The sequence below is a fragment of the Thalia democratica genome, chromosome 7, assembly GCF_965202585.1.
Source record: "Thalia democratica chromosome 7, ktThaDemo2.hap1.1, whole genome shotgun sequence".
Lineage (NCBI taxonomy): Eukaryota > Metazoa > Chordata > Thaliacea > Salpida > Salpidae > Thalia > Thalia democratica.
The window spans coordinates 20,605,562-20,624,805 of record NC_139171.1 but is presented as its reverse complement, the minus strand read 5'-3'; the positions used below and the strand labels follow the sequence as shown (position 1 = coordinate 20,624,805).

General features: G+C 24.6%; 1 protein-coding gene across 2 annotated transcripts; it reads right to left on the bottom strand.

The window, feature by feature from the left end:
• Nucleotides 1-7,692: 7,692 nt before the first annotated feature.
• On the bottom strand, nt 7,693-14,583 carry LOC145840491 (MORN repeat-containing protein 3-like). Of its 2 annotated transcripts, none has more exons than XM_082947769.1 (6): nt 14,401-14,583; nt 11,541-11,701; nt 10,841-10,997; nt 10,373-10,455; nt 8,892-8,993; nt 7,693-8,025 (listed from the first exon to the last, which is right to left on the bottom strand). In XM_082947769.1, the coding sequence occupies exons 1-6, from the start codon at nt 14,447-14,449 to the stop codon at nt 7,948-7,950; spliced, it is 630 nt and encodes a 209-aa protein (XP_082803895.1). In that variant the 5' UTR covers nt 14,450-14,583; the 3' UTR covers nt 7,693-7,947. The 2 variants fall into 2 exon arrangements, with proteins under 2 accessions (XP_082803895.1, XP_082803893.1); XM_082947767.1 differs by having other exon boundaries at nt 14,405-14,583.
• Between the last annotated feature and the right edge of the window lie 4,661 nt (nt 14,584-19,244).

The window sequence follows — 19,244 nt, the reverse complement described above, 5'->3', positions numbered from 1 at the left end:
TGTTTTGTTTGCAAACAATAAAATAATCACAAATGCTAAATTACATTTTGTATATAATTACTGACCAACTAGATAATGCACGTTAAAGCTTATGTAATCTTTATATTTAAACCACTACACAGTGGTGATAAAATAAATTACTCGCCTGTGAACGTAACGATAATACACAAATAAGTTTTTAATTCAAAAAATGCTGGGTTTGATAAAATAAAAGAATTTTGAAAAGTGTGTACTCAAGCGTAAAATTACTGTATAGATATTTAATCTTTGTTGTTTAGGTCACAATATAAATATTGAAATATTGCTATACATTAGGGGTTGATAACTGCGGCCCGTGGGCCAAATGCGGCTTTTGTAGCCAAACTTTTTAGCCCGCAAGGTAATTTTTAGCTAAAATTTTAGTTTTCGAAAACAAAAAATCTTTTTTTTTGTAATAAATAAATTAGAATTAGATTTTTGATTTAATAATTGCTGTTTACTAGTGCTTTATTATTGCTTATTTTAATAAATTTTTTATTTAAAACATTATATATATACTAAATACAACAATTATTTTAAAATAAATGCAGCTCTTGATAATTTTTTCAAAATAGTGCGGCTCGCGAGCAATTTTATCAAGAAAGATTGGCCAGCAAGAAACAAAAGGCTGCCGACCGCTGCTATACACTATGGTTATTATGAAATAATCTATAAACTTAGACTAGTTCATTTAAAAACAAATAAGATATTCTTACCAGATTTAATTTTTACTTAAACCTATTTCATATTTCTATCACTTTAAAAAAACTAATTCTTTAATACTTTAATTTCAAAATGTAATTTTAAAACTCAATATCTTAGAATTTTAGTTTTTCAGCAATAAAAAATTATAACTGTGTAGTTAAATTTTTCATATATTAATACTCAAGGTTGTAAAATAAATTGTTGCTTTTTAAGATTTACATAATTTCAGGAATTTTAAAACCACTGCAAAGAGGTAAGTATATAATTTATTTCCCACAGACACAAGCATGTATGGGAATTTTTGGTTTAGGAGAGCTCTTTATGATTTAATTTCATATATAATAAAAACACTATCACAATAATTACTTGCTCATTTAAACCAAAACAATTTGATAGCAATTTTGTCTTATTTGATGATTGACATCTAAATGAAAGTGAATAAGTTAGTTTGTTGTTTTCTGTCAGTGAAATTGAACTTACTTAAAGCTTTATAATTTATATCACAAATATCTACAAAGTATTCTAATGTTCAAAATTATTCACTCTTAGCTATTTAGTTTACTCACAATAAAAAACATTACAATAGCTAATTTACACTTCATGTGTATAAATAGTCAAGTTTTCAAAGATATTGTGATACATATTCGATGGTTAAAATTTAAAGCGCTGCATAGTGGAAAACTTAAACTTCAAAACTTTTTATTAATCAATAATTTACGGAGTAATAGTGCATACTAGTGGCCGAACCAGTAGTCTTTTATAGGTCGCGGGCCGAATTAAAACTTACCTTTTTGTTAAAAAAGCTTGTTTCATTTTGTGCAATTTATTAGGTATACTTTAATGAAATGATTCAACATAGTTTCTTTCTTTTTGAGACTTACTCAAATAACTATTATTAATTTCCATTTAAAACACAGTTACATGCTTCTTTTTCAAGTCTAATTTTCTGTACTGTTTTAAATACTATTCTTTTAGATTAAATAAAAGGTAACTTTTACTTTAAATTAAATTTTATCTAAAAATGGACCAAAAACTTAGAAAACCTTCAGCAAACCTTATAAAAATCACATACAGTAAGTTACACTTAACGAATATTATAAATTACCTTTTTATAAATGAAAGCTTGAAAGTTTTTTCTATAAATAAACCACTTCAAATTGGTAACAATGCTTTCCAGTACTTCACTATTGTGTTGTCTATAAACTCAAGTGATACATCCTTCAATATGTCACAGACCAGTTTTATTGAAAAAACTGTAATTTCAAAGTTTTAGTTGCATTTATTATAAAACACAATTTTAAACTGAAAGTGTGATAAATTAAATTGACCACTACTAAACTATAGTTGATAAATTGACAGCCCAATTTAAAGCTTTTTCCACAAAATAAAATACTATTAGTGTTTTTAAAAGTGTGTAAACAAAAAAGTATGTGCATATGCCGGTCAATTTGGATATTTAGTTTTTCGATTAGTTTTAAAATGTTTGTATAAAAATTATGCTTCTATTAAGCTAATTCGTTATTATTTTGGTATTTTTAGGTATTTCAGTTTTTTATAATGGTGTTTAATTTCAGTTTTTTATTAACTCAGGCTGTTTGCTTCAATGAGTATAAACTTTGATATAACTGATATATTATTATCATGTAAGTAAATGTTTCTAATTTTTTTTATTTTTTGTTAATTGGTAGTATTTTAAAGACAATTTGATAATTACTATAAAGTAATTAAAAATTGGTAGATTTTTTTTCTAAAACTGAGTTTATTTTGACTCATTAAATACTGTTAATTCAACGTTGTTTTTAAATACTAGAAATCATAAGATTTGAGCTGTTCAGTTTGCAAGCAATAAAAACCCACAAATACTAAGTTATATTTCACGTATATAAAATGTCTAATTTTATTCACTGTTACACATTTATTAACTTTGATGTATTTGGACCACTACAAAGTGGCAAATATTGACTTTAAGACATAAAGATTTGATAAACTTTATTAGTTTATTTTTCTAAGTGATTTATGTTTTCTATAATTTAATTTTTTGCTTTTAAGTATCAAAATTAATTAAAACATTATATAAATTTCTCGGCTAGAATTATCAATGTTTTCAAAAATATCATTGTTTTAATAATTTGAAGTTTTATTTTAATACTTGCAAGTTTGTTTCTACTACCATAAAGATATAAATTAATTTAAGTTCTTAATACCTAACTCAGTAAGATAACTTTTAAATAAGATATAATAACACTAAACATATAATTAATAACAAAAACCGTGAGAAACTTTTTAGACAATAAAGGTTATTAAGTTGTTTTCTTTTATAAGAGTATAGGTAATTTTTTATATTTCAATTTAAAGTAAATGTGAATTTGATCAGTTGGTTTTGTTTATACTGTAAAGTTTAACTTACATCAAAAATTATACTTAAATGCTATTATTTAAACATTGTATTTAGGCTTTCAAATTTTACACTTATAGCTGTTTATAGCCTTCTCATAATTTGTATCTATTTAAACACTTCATACTTATTACGATAAGAAAAAAACACTTCCTTAAAAAATTATTTTATTTATATTTGTATAACATTATTCAAGAAATGATTTTCTTCGTCAAGCTTTAAGCTTTTTAAACAAACGCTGAGTAAAATTTATGCAAATTATGCAGTTACGGTCACTTGGTGCCTCAATGACAATACTTAGCTGTCGTCCGAGTTATACACAAAGATAGAAGTGGGGAGAAAGGTTCTAGTTGTGATAAACTTTAAAATTTTATTTTGTTTATATGTTGTTATTAAAAAGCTTCAATTTTTAATTATTAATGAGTTTTTTGGTTATTTTTAACAAAATATGAGTTTTTAAAATATTAAAAAATATTTGTAGGTTATTGACAAAAGAAAAACATAGTTTAGTTTCATTTTTGATTTGTTTGTTTACATTTTTACATGTTAATATCAACATTTCTCCACTTGACACAAAAAATTTATCGTAAAGATAAATATCTTTAGTGATCATCAAGTGTATAAATTACAAAAAAAAAACATTTAAAGTTGCTCACAGTTTCTTTTAAACATTGTTTTACTATTAATTACAGTTTTTTGACTTAAACTTAATTCTAAACTAAAAGTAGACCAAAAACGTATGCTTTCTAAAACCTGAAGAAATTCAGAAAAACCCGGAAGAAGTTATTTAAAAACTAAAGACTACCATGTAAATAAAACTAAGCTTAACTTATGATGATTTATTAGCTTTTTTTTTGTATGAAATTTCAATCTAATATAACTTTTAAATGTAATAAAACTAGATCTTATTGGAACTATCTAAATACAAGAAACTAAATTTGATAGAAATATAACTATTTCACTTTCCAAATTTATATTCTTTTTTATCGAATACAAATTAACTACTTGATATTAATGTTTACATTTCTATTTTATCTACTATTTAAATTTAAACAGTTATTTCCATCTATTTCATTCGTGATACTATAAAAACATTATATTTTTTGTTAAACTAGTATTTAAAAGTTTTTATTAAAACAGTTTTTTATATAATGCCATAATGTCTCTCAACGTTTTAACCACAACAAAGTGACAAGTACCCTAAATTCTCTAGCTTGTTTTTTAAAGTTACACATATTCTGAATAGAAGTGGGTTGAAATAAAAACAAAAAACTCAATTTGAACATAGGTTTTGGTTCTAAAGTGCGTAACTGTACAGAAAACCAGTATGTAGATTGTTTAATTTTTATTGTTTTGGTTTTTTGAAAAGATTGCAACACATTGTGGCTTGTGAAAAATGTTTGATAAACTAAGGTTAATAAATAATTTTAATAGTTTGAAACGCTAATGCTAGTTAAAAAGTCTTTATTTACTTGAAACGCTTCATACAAAAAAAATCACAAACGCTGAGTTACATTTCACAAATATAATAATGGCTAGATGCAAAATTTATACATCAGCAAGTTTCTTCAAATATTTACACTACTAATAGGTAGCAAATCATTAGTTTTTTGCCTGTGAACGCAAGTTCACCACAATTAAAAGAAGTGTACACCAGTGAATGCTTTGTTAAAAAATGTAAAACAGTTGCATCTTCAAGTGAAAATTTTCAGCTCAAAATTGCATACTCAATAAGAAAACTACTATGAAAGTTGTTTAATCTTCATTTTTTAGGTTGTAACATCAAGATTAATACACATTATGGCTTTAAAAAGCTTGATGAGCTTAGGCTAAATCAATTGAAAAAAAAAATTAAAGATATCTAGATTTCAGTTTAGATTTATTTTCTAAACCTACTCAACATTTTATCATTTTATAAGTAAATATTTTTCTTGAAATTTATTGTTTTCTTATAGATGTAAATAAAGTATTTTTATATTACAACTTTTTACTACATATTAATTTCAGCATATTTAATAAACGTTCTGTTTTCAGTAAGTATGCATAGTTTAACCACATTTTACAATTTTGTAATGAAACAGTTTTAGATAGTTTTAAAATTAAAAAAAAAAAAAAAACTGGTCATGTACTGTTTCAAAACTACTTTAAAATGATAAATTTTAATATAAAAAAACTTATATAGGTTTTAGTACTAAACTCATTTAATAAGTGTACTTAAAACCTGGGTTTAATCAGTTGTTATAAACTTTGTTTAAGGTTAATAGAATATATTATTTAATATTTCTACAATCTACTGTTAATGCATATACTTCTAACACGTTAGTTTTTTTCTTAAAATTTGTATAAATTGTTTTAGTATTAAAAAATAAACGAAGTTTAAAATTTTCAGGTAGTAAAAAACTGTACAAAAACGGTTACTGTTGTATTTAAGATGTTTACAATTTTTTGTCTTAGAAATATCTTATTTTAACAACATTACAAACAAAATTTAGTTTAACAATTAAAAATCATATCACAATATAACAAGCTTAATCATTTTAATTTCTTACTTTAAAATAATACTTTCTTACAAAAATGTTAATATTGTTAATAGCGTTGTTATGTTTTTTTTTGGTACCATAGCTGTTCTAATAAGTTTCTTGTAAATATTAGCTCAAAATTAACAAAAGTCAACATGTTTAAAAACAAGATTAGTTTGCAAACAATAAAAAACTACAAACACTATTTTAAATTTTACGTATATAAATAGTTAAATTTCAATTATTATCTGGTTGCAGTTGATTGTAAAACTAAAACCACTGCAAAATAATATCCTTGTCATTTATTTTCTACAGGTAGTTATCTAAATTGAACAAGCATACGGGTTCAATTCATCAGGTAGTTGCACGAGTGCACAAACTTGCACGAAGATACTTTTGCACGAGGGGATAAAATTGCAAGAAACCAATTTTGCACGAAGGGTCACTTTTGCACGAGCAGACAATTTTGCATGGGTTATTTTCTTTTTTATCACTGTTACCCACGGTCGGTAAGTTATTTTATTTTTTGTTTTTTTTTAGTTTTAGTTAAATTTCATGCTTTTTCTGCTAACACTGTTACCCCTAACCCTTACCCTCGGTCGGTAGCTTTTTTTTTTTTTTTTTTATTTTATTTTTTTAATGTTTTATTTTATAAAATTTTTTCTAAGTTATGTTTTTATTTTTACTAATACTGTTACCCCTAACCCTTACCTTCGGCCAGTAATTTTTTTCTCATTTTTTTATTAATTATATTTATTATTTTTTTACTCTCGAGAAAAAATGTAACTCGTGCAAAATTGACCCTTGGTGTAAAATCGTCTTCGTGGAATTATGTTCCCTCCTGCAAATTTGGCTTCGTGCAATTTTGCGCTTTCCTGCAATATTGTTCTCGTGCAATTTTATCTATGTGCAATTTAGACCTGTTCCCGTTTTCTACAGGTCCATGCTTTGATTTTTTAAATAAAACATTGTGAACTGATTAGTTTTTTATCAAACAAAAAATCACATACGCTAAGTTACATTTAACTTATATAAATAGTTAAGTTTCATAACAATTAAGCCAGCTTTTATATTGTTATTTTAAACTACTGCAAAGTGGCAACTGTGTAATTTAATTTTTCAGAATGTAGGATTAGCAAGGAATCGACACCCTTTTATATGTAGCGGACCGCAGTTGTTTAGAGTTATTGTACTTATTAACATATATAACTATGTAAAACATTTTCTAATATAAACAATCCTAGGTCTCTAGTTAAAAGCAATTATTAGATTAACAGTCTTACATTGAGTTAAAAATGTAAAAATATGTTTGTATAATAGCGTTAAAAAACTCTTTTAAGTTTAAAAAGCATACATTTTTAAACAATTAAAATGTTGTATATTTCTAATGCAAGTTTATTATCAACTGCATCCTTGTACAAAAATTAACTTTCTTATTTTCTTGCCGGTTAAATAAAAACTTTTCAAGTATGAAAACTTAATTTTTTCAAGTTGTTATAATTCTAAGTTTTATCAACATACATATAACTCTTACATGTACAAATAAAAACATTAGAGTAAGTTGAAATTAGGTAAAAATTGACAGTGACTGTTCTTATTATTGAGCCTTGTACTTCTAGACCTTGACAATATTTATAAGTGAAACAAGCTCATATCTGACATTCAATCAGAAAAGTCAACGACAATATAATCAACATATTTATCTAGTAGGAGGAATAAATATTATGTTACTTTTTTGAATTTTTATTTGTATATGAACAAAAGTTATAAATTTGAAAGAGGAACAGTTTTGTATTTATGATGCATTGCTCTACCAATTTACATAAAAACTGAACTTGGTATCGTAAAAAACTAATGTGTTTTTCAAAAGTATAAACTAATAACTTCAAAGATTAATATTTTATAACAACATTAAACTACAGTCTTTTAAAGCTACTTTTTAATCTTGAATGTTATATTTACTTATCAAATAAAATATAAATTCAAATCAGTTTTTTTACATATCAAATTAAGAACATTAAAATAAAAATAACTTTACACGGGTATAAATTTGTATTTGATGTAGAAAATATACAAACTTTAATGCAATAAAAATTTGAATTTTTGCTTCATTGAAAATACATAAGCTAAAATAAAAACATTTTTAAAACAGAAATACATTTTTGAGGCAAAAGTATTTCACAGTTTATCTTAAATTTGATTCTAAGAAAATCACAGCAATAAAACTTTCAAAATGCACTTTAACATACAGTATTTGTAATAAAAATTCTGAAATACATTCAATTTAATAATATAAAAAAAAAATTCTATTTATTCACAGTCTTCTTTATCTGAGGCAAAATCTTTTTCAGCTTTTTCCAAAACACTTGTTGGATTTAGTAATTTCACCTGAAATGATAAATACTTTTATACTTAATTAAATAGTATGTTTAAAATGCATATCAGGTTAAAAAAACTATAGCCAGTTCAATAAAATATGTAAATTCAAAAACGTGTTTTAACAATTTTTCAGCCTTTAGTCTAAAAAATGAATGTTTCTATTTTATTGTAATTACTTAGCAGAGATTTTTATAATCTTGTAAAAGGGTCAAAAAATTTAATTGCAATAAAATTTATCTGTTTTTTTATAATATCAAACATTCATGGCTTAAAAATTATGTTTTTTTAGGTTTTTTTTAAGTTTTTGATAACATAGTTTTGAATGTACAAAATACTTTTTTTTAGCTGGAACCTTTACAGAAGCTAAATTAGATATTTGCAAACAAAATATAAACTTACAATAATTTTACTAGTGATTTCAATTTAGAAGTTTAAGGTAGTTATAACTAAAGAAAAGAGTGAAAATTTTTCAATTTAATTTTAAATATACTTTGATTTACTTTAGAAAAAAAGCTTTGAAAAACAAATAAGACTAATATAAAGCAAAAAAAAGTATAAAATCATCACAGTTAATTCTAATCGAATGTTATAATAATTAAAGTATTTGTAAAAAACGTCACAGATATTCAAAATACTTAAACTAGAATTGAAGCCATGAAGTAAAATTTACTAAGTATAAACATTTTTAAAATCCTTATTAAACTTTTAAATTTGAATGTTTTATGGGTGGTAATACTAAAGTTACAAACTTATAAGTAAAAACACAAGTATCAAATTAAATCAAGCTTAAGGTGTGTCATACGGGGTAATTGAAATAAACAGGAATCAAACGTGAAATAATTCATTTAAAATAAGTATTTAAAATATATTCATACCTGGGGTATTTCATACGGGGTAGGTTCTGGGGCGTGTCTTCTGTCAAAATCTTTCATCTCACCGCATTTACATACCCCATTAACCCACAATCCTTCCATTATCTGTTGGAAAAAGAGTTAAAAAATTATTACAAAACTAAAAAAATATTTAGTTAATGGACGCATTTATTTTTGGTAAGATTTTATAAATCTGCAAAAATAATGCTTGACTTGAGGAGTTAAATAATTATTCAGTCATATTTTTTATTTGTATCATGAGTTACGTAGCGTGATACGTTGCTAAAAATATATGATTTTAAACTAAATAATTTACAGTAAACTAGCAAAGCTAGACATAATCAGCATATTTTGACCATTGTTGTGCTATAATACTTGAATAAAAAAAAAACTATTAAACAGAAATATATTTCAACAATTTTATCAGTGTGATACAGTTTTAATTAAATAAAGAAAATGGTATAATTGAATTTTACACATTCAAATGCTGTTGCTCAAACGGTATACTATCAAAATCCACCCGCATTCAAAATCCACCCATTTTTTTTTACATTTTCTTTATTTACTGATTATTTTATATATTTTTTGTTTTTAATGTTTTTTTTTAATTTAAATTTCACTTTCACTGTTACCACTAACCCTTACCATCGTTCGGTAAGCGGTTCTCGAATTTAACTGGGTTGATTTTAATCTCGGGTGGATTTTGAACGCTCAAACAGTTATATTGGTAAAACCTCTAGGCTCCTTGAAGCCAGAGTTGAAGAGCACATTCCAAAGTGTGTAAGAGAACGTATCAAAATTCAGCCAAAAATAATTTTATTAATACTATAGCAACTTCAAAGGTCATGAATTTCAACATCAGAACATTTAGTCAAAAGTCCAATATGAGGAAAAAGTTATAATGTAACGATATTTAAAATATTGAAAAACTTTAACAATATTTTTGACCTGGTCAAAATTTTAGATACATTCATTAAAACAAAGGTATGTAAGTAGGAAAATTTTTAATATTCATAATCCTTATTTAGTTAATTAGTTGCTCTCATGCTGTATTTAATTATGTCTTTTTAGAATTTTAATTACTTTTTTGTTTTGCATTTTGCTTGTTTTTTTCCAATTTCTGATGCAATTATAAGGCTATATCAGTTTAGAATTTTCTTTAATTTGTTACAATTGTAACACACTGATGAAAATTGTTGAAGTACTTTCGTTTTGAATGAAAGACTTTGTTTGTTTAAAATTAGTATATTGTTTAATTTGTTTGTTTAAAATTGATTGTAAAAAAATTACCAAGTTAATAAACATATCTACGAAACAAACTAAAATAAAAAAATAAAAAATTACTAAAATAAAAAAATATATATCACAATAGTATAAGAAAAATAAAACACATAGTTAAATAAAAAAAATATTTAAATAAAAAAAGAATATGACACAATAGTATAAGAAAAATAAAACACATAGTTTAAGACATAAAAACATACTTGTCCATTGTCAATGTAGAAATATTTTCCTTTTCCATGTTTAAGTCCATTTCTCCATTCACCTTCGTATCTATTCTTGTTTGCTGTTTAGATGAATATTTTTTTATAGTTATATGCATGGACTTTTAATTTAAACCTACTACCTAGTTTAAACTTTTTTAGGAGCAAAAAGCCATGAATTAAAATTTGAACAAAAAAAATAATATTACCAAATTGAATTTTTCAGTACAAAGAATCTTTAAACTCAAAAGTAAAAATAAACTTTTAAATGAATTATAATGAATTAGTGTTGAAAACACAACTTACAACGCTTTTTTTAATCAATACTTTGCTCCACTTAGATATGAGGACTGAATACATTAAATCGTATTAGTTAAATGGTTAAACATTACATTATCTTATAACAACTAAAATATTAAATAACAACAACTTTGAAAATTACATAAAATCCCCACAATTGAAACTAACTGGTTCTCATCATACCAGTGCCGTCCTGCTTATCGTTGCACCACTCCCCCTCATACACGCTTCCATCTTTGTAGTGCATCCTTCCCCATCCGCACCTCTCACCCATGTGCCACCCTCCCTCGTAGTATCCCTCCTCATAATACATTGTTCCTTCGCCCTATTGGAGTACAAGTTTGTTATGTGGATTTAATATAAAACTTAAGTTAGAGTTGTTGATGCTTACTTATAAATTTAACTTAATTATTGTGAATTACTTAGCAAACTGAGAAGAAACATGGTAACGAAAGTAAATGGTTCTTCGCCCTTTTGGAAGAAAGTGGGGATAATTAATTTACTAAGCGTACTGGGTGTTCATTGTTTAGGTTTAAAATTAATTAAAAATCTCACTGTAAAAACTAACAAAACTTCAAGAACAAACATTAATTATTAAAAATACATAGCTCAGAGTGGTTCTTGAATATTCTTAAGAACTAGAAAATTGAACACAACTTTTATACAACTACAAAAACAAAATTAAACACAATGTATTCAGCTTTTTAGCCATGTGTAACAATTTTTTATACTCTAAAACTTATTACTGCTTGATTAAGTATCTTAAGTACTTAGGTATAACACCTCTTTTTTCTTAATCAATATACTTTCAAAGTTTCAAGGTTTTCATATTTAAGCTCTTGTTTCAGAACTACTTATTACAACTCACATGTTTCTTTCCGTCTTTCCAGTAACCGGAGTAGACTTTCTTGTACTTATCGTTCACCTTATCAACCAGCACACTCAAGTCTCCGAACCCATTCTGTTTGCCATATTCCCAGCTTCCCTCGTACAAGTGACCACTCGATGACCATTTCTGCGTTCCCTTGCCTGTATGTTAAAATACCTAATTACATTGTATAATTCAATTATTCTATACTTTGGTTTTAAGAAAACAAATAAAGATTCTTGGCTATTACAAGTACAATAGTGTTTAAATTTTCAATAGTTACGTCACAATTAAAGTAAGCTACGTTAAAATTCATCTCAACTTTAAGCTCACTTACTACTATTAGCTACATTTTTACTTAAGCAATGTTTACTTTTAAAATTCACTATAAGAAAAAAGAAAGCTACATACAGCTTTTATTATTATTCTTGTTGTTATATTGATTTTAAAACTTTGCAAAAGTTTAAACTTCACCATAATTCAATCTTAATATTAAAATTTAATTCGTTTAGTTTTTGAAGTAAAATTTTTGAGTAAAAGTTAGTTTTTATTTAATTGTTTAAATGCTATTTTCCATGACTGTTATATATCTTTTTAGATCTATTTGAGCACTGACGAGGTCTTTGACCGAAACTTAGTTTGTAAATAAATTCTTCAAAGAATAAATTCATTAGATTCAGTTATAATTAAAAATAGCTAATTTGTATGATAAGGCCAAGGTCGCAGAATATGTAACACCTTTTAAGCAAAATAAACGTTGGAATTAGTTTTCAAGGTGAAAGTATGACATAAAAGTTATTTTTATTGAACGAAAACTTTATTTATTAATATTTAATTATATATTCATTTTTTTTTAAAAGATTCTGATACAAACATCTAAAAGTATAGTGTTTGTTTTTTTTCTAAAAATTCATTAGAATTTATTTTTTGTACAATATATAAACTATGGATTAAGTTATTTTATAAAACGTTCCTAGCATATTTTTTTATTATTTGGGTATTTTTTTTTTTATATATTGTTTTGTCTAGGAATTTAAGTTTTATAACGTATTTAAAAAATTTTACCAAAAAAAAATCATATTAGAAAAGTTTAGTAGGAAATATCTTTTAAGTAAAACCTATAGACAATAAAAAAATCACAATTTGAAAACTATTTTGAATATACCTGTATATATAAAAAGTCAACTATAAATAAAAAAAAGTTATAATTCATTTTTTAAGGCAGTATACACAATCTAATATAAATTTTTGTAAAAAACACTCTAAACCCCCTTTTATAGCCTAAAACTTGCTTTAGTTATTTGCAAATAAAGTCAGTTTATCATGAATTAGTTTATTACTACTTGATCAGAAATTATTTTCTGAAACTTAGTTATGGCAAAGGGAAATAAAGCAGTTTTTTTATTAATCCAATTTATAGACTTTTACCCAAGCTACCAAGTTATTTCGGAAGTATAGGATAAGATAGGGTGGGAACGACTTTGATTAAAATTGTTAACTTACTAGAAGAAAAATATTTACAAGTTTTAAATAAATACTAAGTAAAATTATTTTGTGTACGTAATTGTTTGAAGGGTTGTGATGAAGTTATTTATTACACTGAGTTGCCACAGGTTTATGAAAAATTTCTTTTAAGTTTTCTAAATTTCTTCTGGTTTTTAAAAGTACATGTTTTTGGATTTATTTTAGTGTTAAGATAAGTTGAAGGTAAAAACATGTGTTAAATAGTGAAAAAAACATTGATAATATACTGTAAAGCTACTTCGTATATGTTTTTAAAAATAAAAAAAATTATGATGACAATTTTTTTTTATATATGACAGATATTTTGTTTTTAATCAAAATTGTATTACTTAACATGCAAAAGTTTTTAAAATTCCAGGATTCCAGGTTTTGTGGCAAACCTGTGAAGCATTATAAACAACATTTTTATTTGCATGAATTTCAGTTAACACAATTTTGAATCTACCTATGGATAATTATTCACAAAATACATTTTACTTGATAATTCTGGTCAAAAATTTGATTATTTTAAAAATTGTTTACTTTTTGTTTATTTCCAAAACTAAAACAGCTTTAATCTAATCATTAAAAAATATCACAAAAATTTAGTAACAAGCTTATAAGCTTACTTTGTTCAGAATTTTTGGAGTTTAAGGAGAATTGAAAATTAAATAATATTTTACAACATATATGTACAAGAGTGGTTCTAACCCTTAAAAACAACGTTTGGAAATAAATAAAAAAGTTGTAAATAAATTTCAATAAATATATTTTAGTTTCAACAAAAAATGATATAATTACAGTTAAGATGCTGTAGATGGAACATAAAATTACTAAACTTTTGAAGTATTAAGCATAAAAGTTAAAAAAAACTTTGTAATACTAAAGAGCAGTATAGTATAAATCGTAGTAAAAACTTTTTGTGCAGCAAACATTATACACACAGGTGAGCAACTTTTCTAAGCAGAAGTCGGATTTGTTTAAAAAGCCTTTAAGGACATTAAAATTATACAAAACAGTATTAAAATAGTCATTAATTCTGTAGTACTATGTACTAGAAATGAAATATTATAAATAAATTTAAAATATTTTGTTATATATAAGCTCAAATCAAGTTTTTTTACACAAGAGATTTTGAATAGTGGTTAATAAAACGTTTTTTTTTCTATACTTTTGTAATGCATTTTGTTTTTATAAGTTTGCCTTTATCTCAAATGTACAAAACATCATAATGTTTAAATTGAAAATAATATTAAATTTTTGACCCTTATGGCCTTTACAAAGCACATACATAATAAGAAAATAAAAGAACATACTATATAAAACCATTTTATAAAATTTTATAGAAACAACCTACCTACCATGTTTCCTGTTGTGCAACCATGCACCAGTGTACTGGTCACCATTCACATTGTACACTGTGTGCCTCAACCCACTCTTGTCCGCCTTGTAATCCCACTCTTTCCACAATGGTTCGTACAACTTTGGCTCCTTCAATCTTGGCATCTTACTTTCAAGTTTAAGTAGTTTAGTACATTTATTTGTGTTTCTGTTAGAAATGAAACCTACTTAGTGGATGAAAGTTGTTAATTATGTTATGTTTTAAGATATTATGAATATTTCAGTGTGACAATTTTTATTATCACATTTCTGATTACTTTTTTTTTTTTATTGACATCTTACTATTAAGTTAAGTTTGCTTAAAAGACTTTTTTGTTTTTATTTTTGAACTATTGACTTACTAAAAACTCTTTAGGGACATTTTTTGTAATCATACAATATTTTTTATTTAATTCAAATATTTTTATGGCTGTACTTTGATTACTTTTGTTATCTATTATAAGTTCTGATACAGGATAGTAGACACCTAACTTATAAGTTTTCTTAGTTATAGTTTTCTTAGATTTTTTGTAGTTTTCTTGTTTCTCTGTAAATTATTAGCTTGTAACAAAGGATTTAATACATAGGAATGTCTAAAAAGTTTTTACTTTAGCTCCTTACAAATTATTTATTTTTAGTTAAACTTGTCAATTTTTTATTCTAACTTTTAAGAAACTGTTTCTGTTACCAACAAAAACCAAAACTTAAGCACTCACAGGGTTGCCACTCTTTGAGTTTGAAAACTATTATGAGTGACTAAAAACTGCTATTAGTGACTTATAACTGTGCTGAGTCATCATGATTTTTTTCAAATTTCAAACTGTCAAGTTATATTTAGTGGCTTCCCTGCTCTCATATGTAAGTTGAAAGGGGAAAATTTATAAATATTGCACCTTTATCAAGTTTATTTTATTGCTTTATGAGCACTACTGCCTCAAGTGACGCAAATTAGTACACATAAAAATTAGCCAATTGAATGCAAATTCCCACTGATGCAAGTACAATGTGATTTTAAATTAAGTGGTTACATGTGCTAAGTAGGCTTGCCAGATTGATAGATAGCTGAATACTGACTACACTGATTACATGATATCATGCTTGAGCAATTTTCAGCTACATTTCATTGCAACAATGACATTTGTGCTTCTCACAACTTTTCAACATTTTGCAGTCTTAAGCTAGAGAATATCTAACACAAATATGTATATAAAACATGATCAAGAGTTATATTTAAAGCTCTATGTTAATTTATTATTCCTAATGACAAGTTCATTTATATTGTTTTAAAAATTAATAATGCTAGATCAAATTAAATTTACATGCTTAAGACAACTTAAACATTTACAAATGATTTTTTTAAATCTATTGTCTGACTGTTTGATTTATAATTTTAATATTATCAATCAGTTGTTCAGTGTAGTTTTTAAAAAATTGTCAAAAAGTAATATAACATCTAACTACATCTCATAATTACATGAGTACTGAGAAGGATTCCTGCTAACTTGTTTCTACTTAAAAATATACAGGAAAATTATTTGAAAAAAAACAATCAACTAAAAAAGCCTGAATACTTAAAAATAATTTTTAAATCTCAATATACTGTCATTATTTTTGGTTAATAAAAATTTTGCTTATTTTAGTAAAGTTACCATAAGAAATTATATTTTTATTGGAAAAGCATTTACTGAACAATCTAATTTGTGAAGTACTTTTACTTAATTTATCTATGTAAACAGACTTTGCAAAATTAATGGATCATGAAAAACTACATCTTTGACCAAGTTAAAACTATAAGATTAATAAAAACAAGATGGTCAACACAAAATATCTAAATAATAACAGTAAACTGAAACAAATAAATCTCAAGAAAAAAATTGCCAGAACTTTTTACGAAACCTCAAGTAAACTAACTAGTCTGTATTTTTAACTTTCAAACTAGCTTAAGCTTGTAGCAACCCTTATATATACAAGAAAGCACCAAGCTTTAATTGATGCTTTAAAAGTTTTTAATTATCCTTTATTAGAAATGGGCAATGATATTATTAAATTTATTATGGCATTCTGTTTTCAGCTTTTTTAATTTTATTTCAGTTTCTTAAAGTACAACTTTTTTTTCATTTTGGTAAAAAATAAAACTTAAAACATAAGGTATTTTAATTGTTAAATGAAGACACAATATTGCATTGCATTTTTAATTTATATTCCTCTTTTTGTAAATTTTTTTAGAACCAAGTTCTTCAAAAATCTTGTCAAAACATTGTTTAAAATTACTGTTATATATAAACAGTTTTAATATCTGTTTGTAATTAATTTTGTTTGATTTTTAACAAAAAATGCCTCAACGAGGCATTTTCTCAATTTTTTTTTTGACAATATGTGTATAAACAAAAATAAGTCCAATAACACTGACAATAATTTAAATAAACTACAGTAACAAGAAACTACAACTAGAGTTACAATGATTAAGTTATTAAAAATATTCTCTTAATGGTATTTTTTTAATAAGAGCTGTTAACCAATGGTGCCTCAAGAGTTTTAATGGGTTAATAAAAAATCAGGCTGGGTGCACAATAATTTAAATTTTAATAAACTTTAGTTGTTTGAGTTGTCATTTTTACAACTTCTTTAAATAATTAGACCTACATGACCACTTTTACATTTTTTAAGCAAAAATATTGTTAAGAAATCTCTACAAGAAAACTTACTAAAATTGGATTAATTTTCATTATATTGAAGTTTTTTTTTTTTAATTTATTTAGTATTAAATCTTAAAACTTGATTTCATTGATTTTTTTTTCTATGTGACAGGTTAGTCTATTTTAGAATTAATTGTTAAAACTTGTCATTCTAACAATCTGGTTAGTTTATTTAGAGAATAAAGTAATTTTTAAGAGTTTAAAAAAAAAAACAAGCAGGTAATTTGTTGATTTTCAATAAACTTAAGATATGGCTACAAAAAAATACCAGATATACTTATTATCTATAACTTTATTTTTGCAACGTTTTGAAGTATAGTATAGTGTTTTGTTTAAAAAAAAAAATTAACAAAAATTATTTTAATAACTTCTTGTGTTTAATACATCTATTTCTTAAAAACTCCACATTTGACCCTAGGTATTTTGAGGGTCAAAAAAATCAAATGCCTCTGAAGAAACTTGAATATTTTTTTCGACTGGAGTACACATATAAAAGAATGTAAAAGAACTTTTTTTTAAATATGAAACTAAGTAACAAAAACTTCTTTAATTTTTATGTAATAGGGTATTAAGATTTTTTTAGTTTTTTTCTATAATTAGGTTATAAAACTTTGAGTTTTAATACTAATAACCTATTTTTGGTGAACACTATACCACACTAAGAACATAGCAAAAAAAACATAGTTATAAATACTAATTATATCAAGTATTTTTTAAAGTTTTTGTAAAAAATGTTTTGATTAAAATTTCACAATACTTTGAACCATAAAAAAAGAAAAATATGTTGCATTTGAACCTACCTAGCTTCTGAAATACTTAAAGCAAAACAAAATATGTGCTGGAAAAAAGAAATTCAAAATAACCTAGTTTGTATAGCACCTGATTTTTTTTTGTACAGACTTGAAAAAAAATATTATTAAAAAATTTTAACAAATTTTATGTGAAACATTTTTTATGTGATTTACTTTAATAGATAATCATCTAACAAACCTTCAAAAACATTTTTACTAAGGTTTTTTAGTGAGTATGGTCAAAAATCCCTAGATAATCAAAGAGTTAAACAAGAATTGAAATACCAATATTTAAAATTTTTTTGAAATACTCTATAAATCTTCAAACTACTGAGTGGTATGCTAATAAAAAATATTAAATAAATAAATTTTTAAAAAATTCATGTAATTTATTTGATAATATTTTGTAGTAGTATAACTACTATAACTTAAGGCATAAGAGAGTAGGAATCTATTTTACATGTTGATCTTGTTTCAAAAATCTTCAACTTAGCTAAAAATTGCTCTTTACTATTTCTTAAACAAAAAATCGTTTTTGAGATATGAGGGGATAAAGTAATAGAGTTAAACAGAATGAAAAAGCTAAAGTTACAGAAAATTACAGTTTCATTAAAAAATAATTTCACCTACAGCTTTTAAGCCATATTTATTCAAATTTTCAAAGTTAAACCTTAAATTAATAATAAACAATATTACTTACTTAAGCAATTTTAAAATTTTGATTAATTTATTTTTCTTAAAAAAGTTACAAATGTTGAATTTTTAAAATTCCTTGAAAATTGGCCTTGGGTATTTTTAATTCCATACATTTATATTGGATTTTTTTTGCATAACTTTTTGTATCTTTGAAGTTTTTATGTTCCAAAAAAAATCTTATAGTATATACTTCGATCTTTTAATTAAAAGCAATGATATTTTTTTTGAATTTCTTCACCACTCCCTCTTACCCTTAGTATCAGGAAATGTTCAGTATTAAGTATGTTGTTAGATTAGTAACTAACAAGTTCCAGTTCAGATTGTACCAATTTATAAAATGTTTTATTGTACTTTGGATTAGTATACTTGAAACAGTTTTTTGGTTATAAAATTTTTATTTTATTTTTTATATGTTCCAACAGAATTTTTTAAACATATCAAGGAACACTTCCTGTAAGTTTGAAGTAATTATCTCAAAAAACGTAGGAAAAGATAGATTTTTAGTGAAATAGTCTATTTTTGCCTTAGTTTGCGCCTCCCATAAGAAACCTATTGTTGCCTCCGACTTTGATCGGTTATATCTCAATTTTTTTTTAATCTGTAAAAAGTATCTTGTAGCTTTATAAAAACTATATAAA

Bases quoted from the DNA above. Each gene is read 5' to 3' on its own strand.
- LOC145840491 (XM_082947767.1), bottom strand. From the start codon at position 14,549: ATGCCAAGATTGAAGGAGCCAAAGTTGTACGAACCATTGTGGAAAGAG. The intron at 10,998-11,540 runs GTGAGTTGTAAT...GTACTCCAATAG, and splicing joins GGAAAGACGGAAAGAAACAT to GGCGAAGGAACAATGTATTA. The intron at 8,026-8,891 runs GTATGAATATAT...TTATCATTTCAG, and splicing joins CCCCGTATGAAATACCCCAG to GTGAAATTACTAAATCCAAC.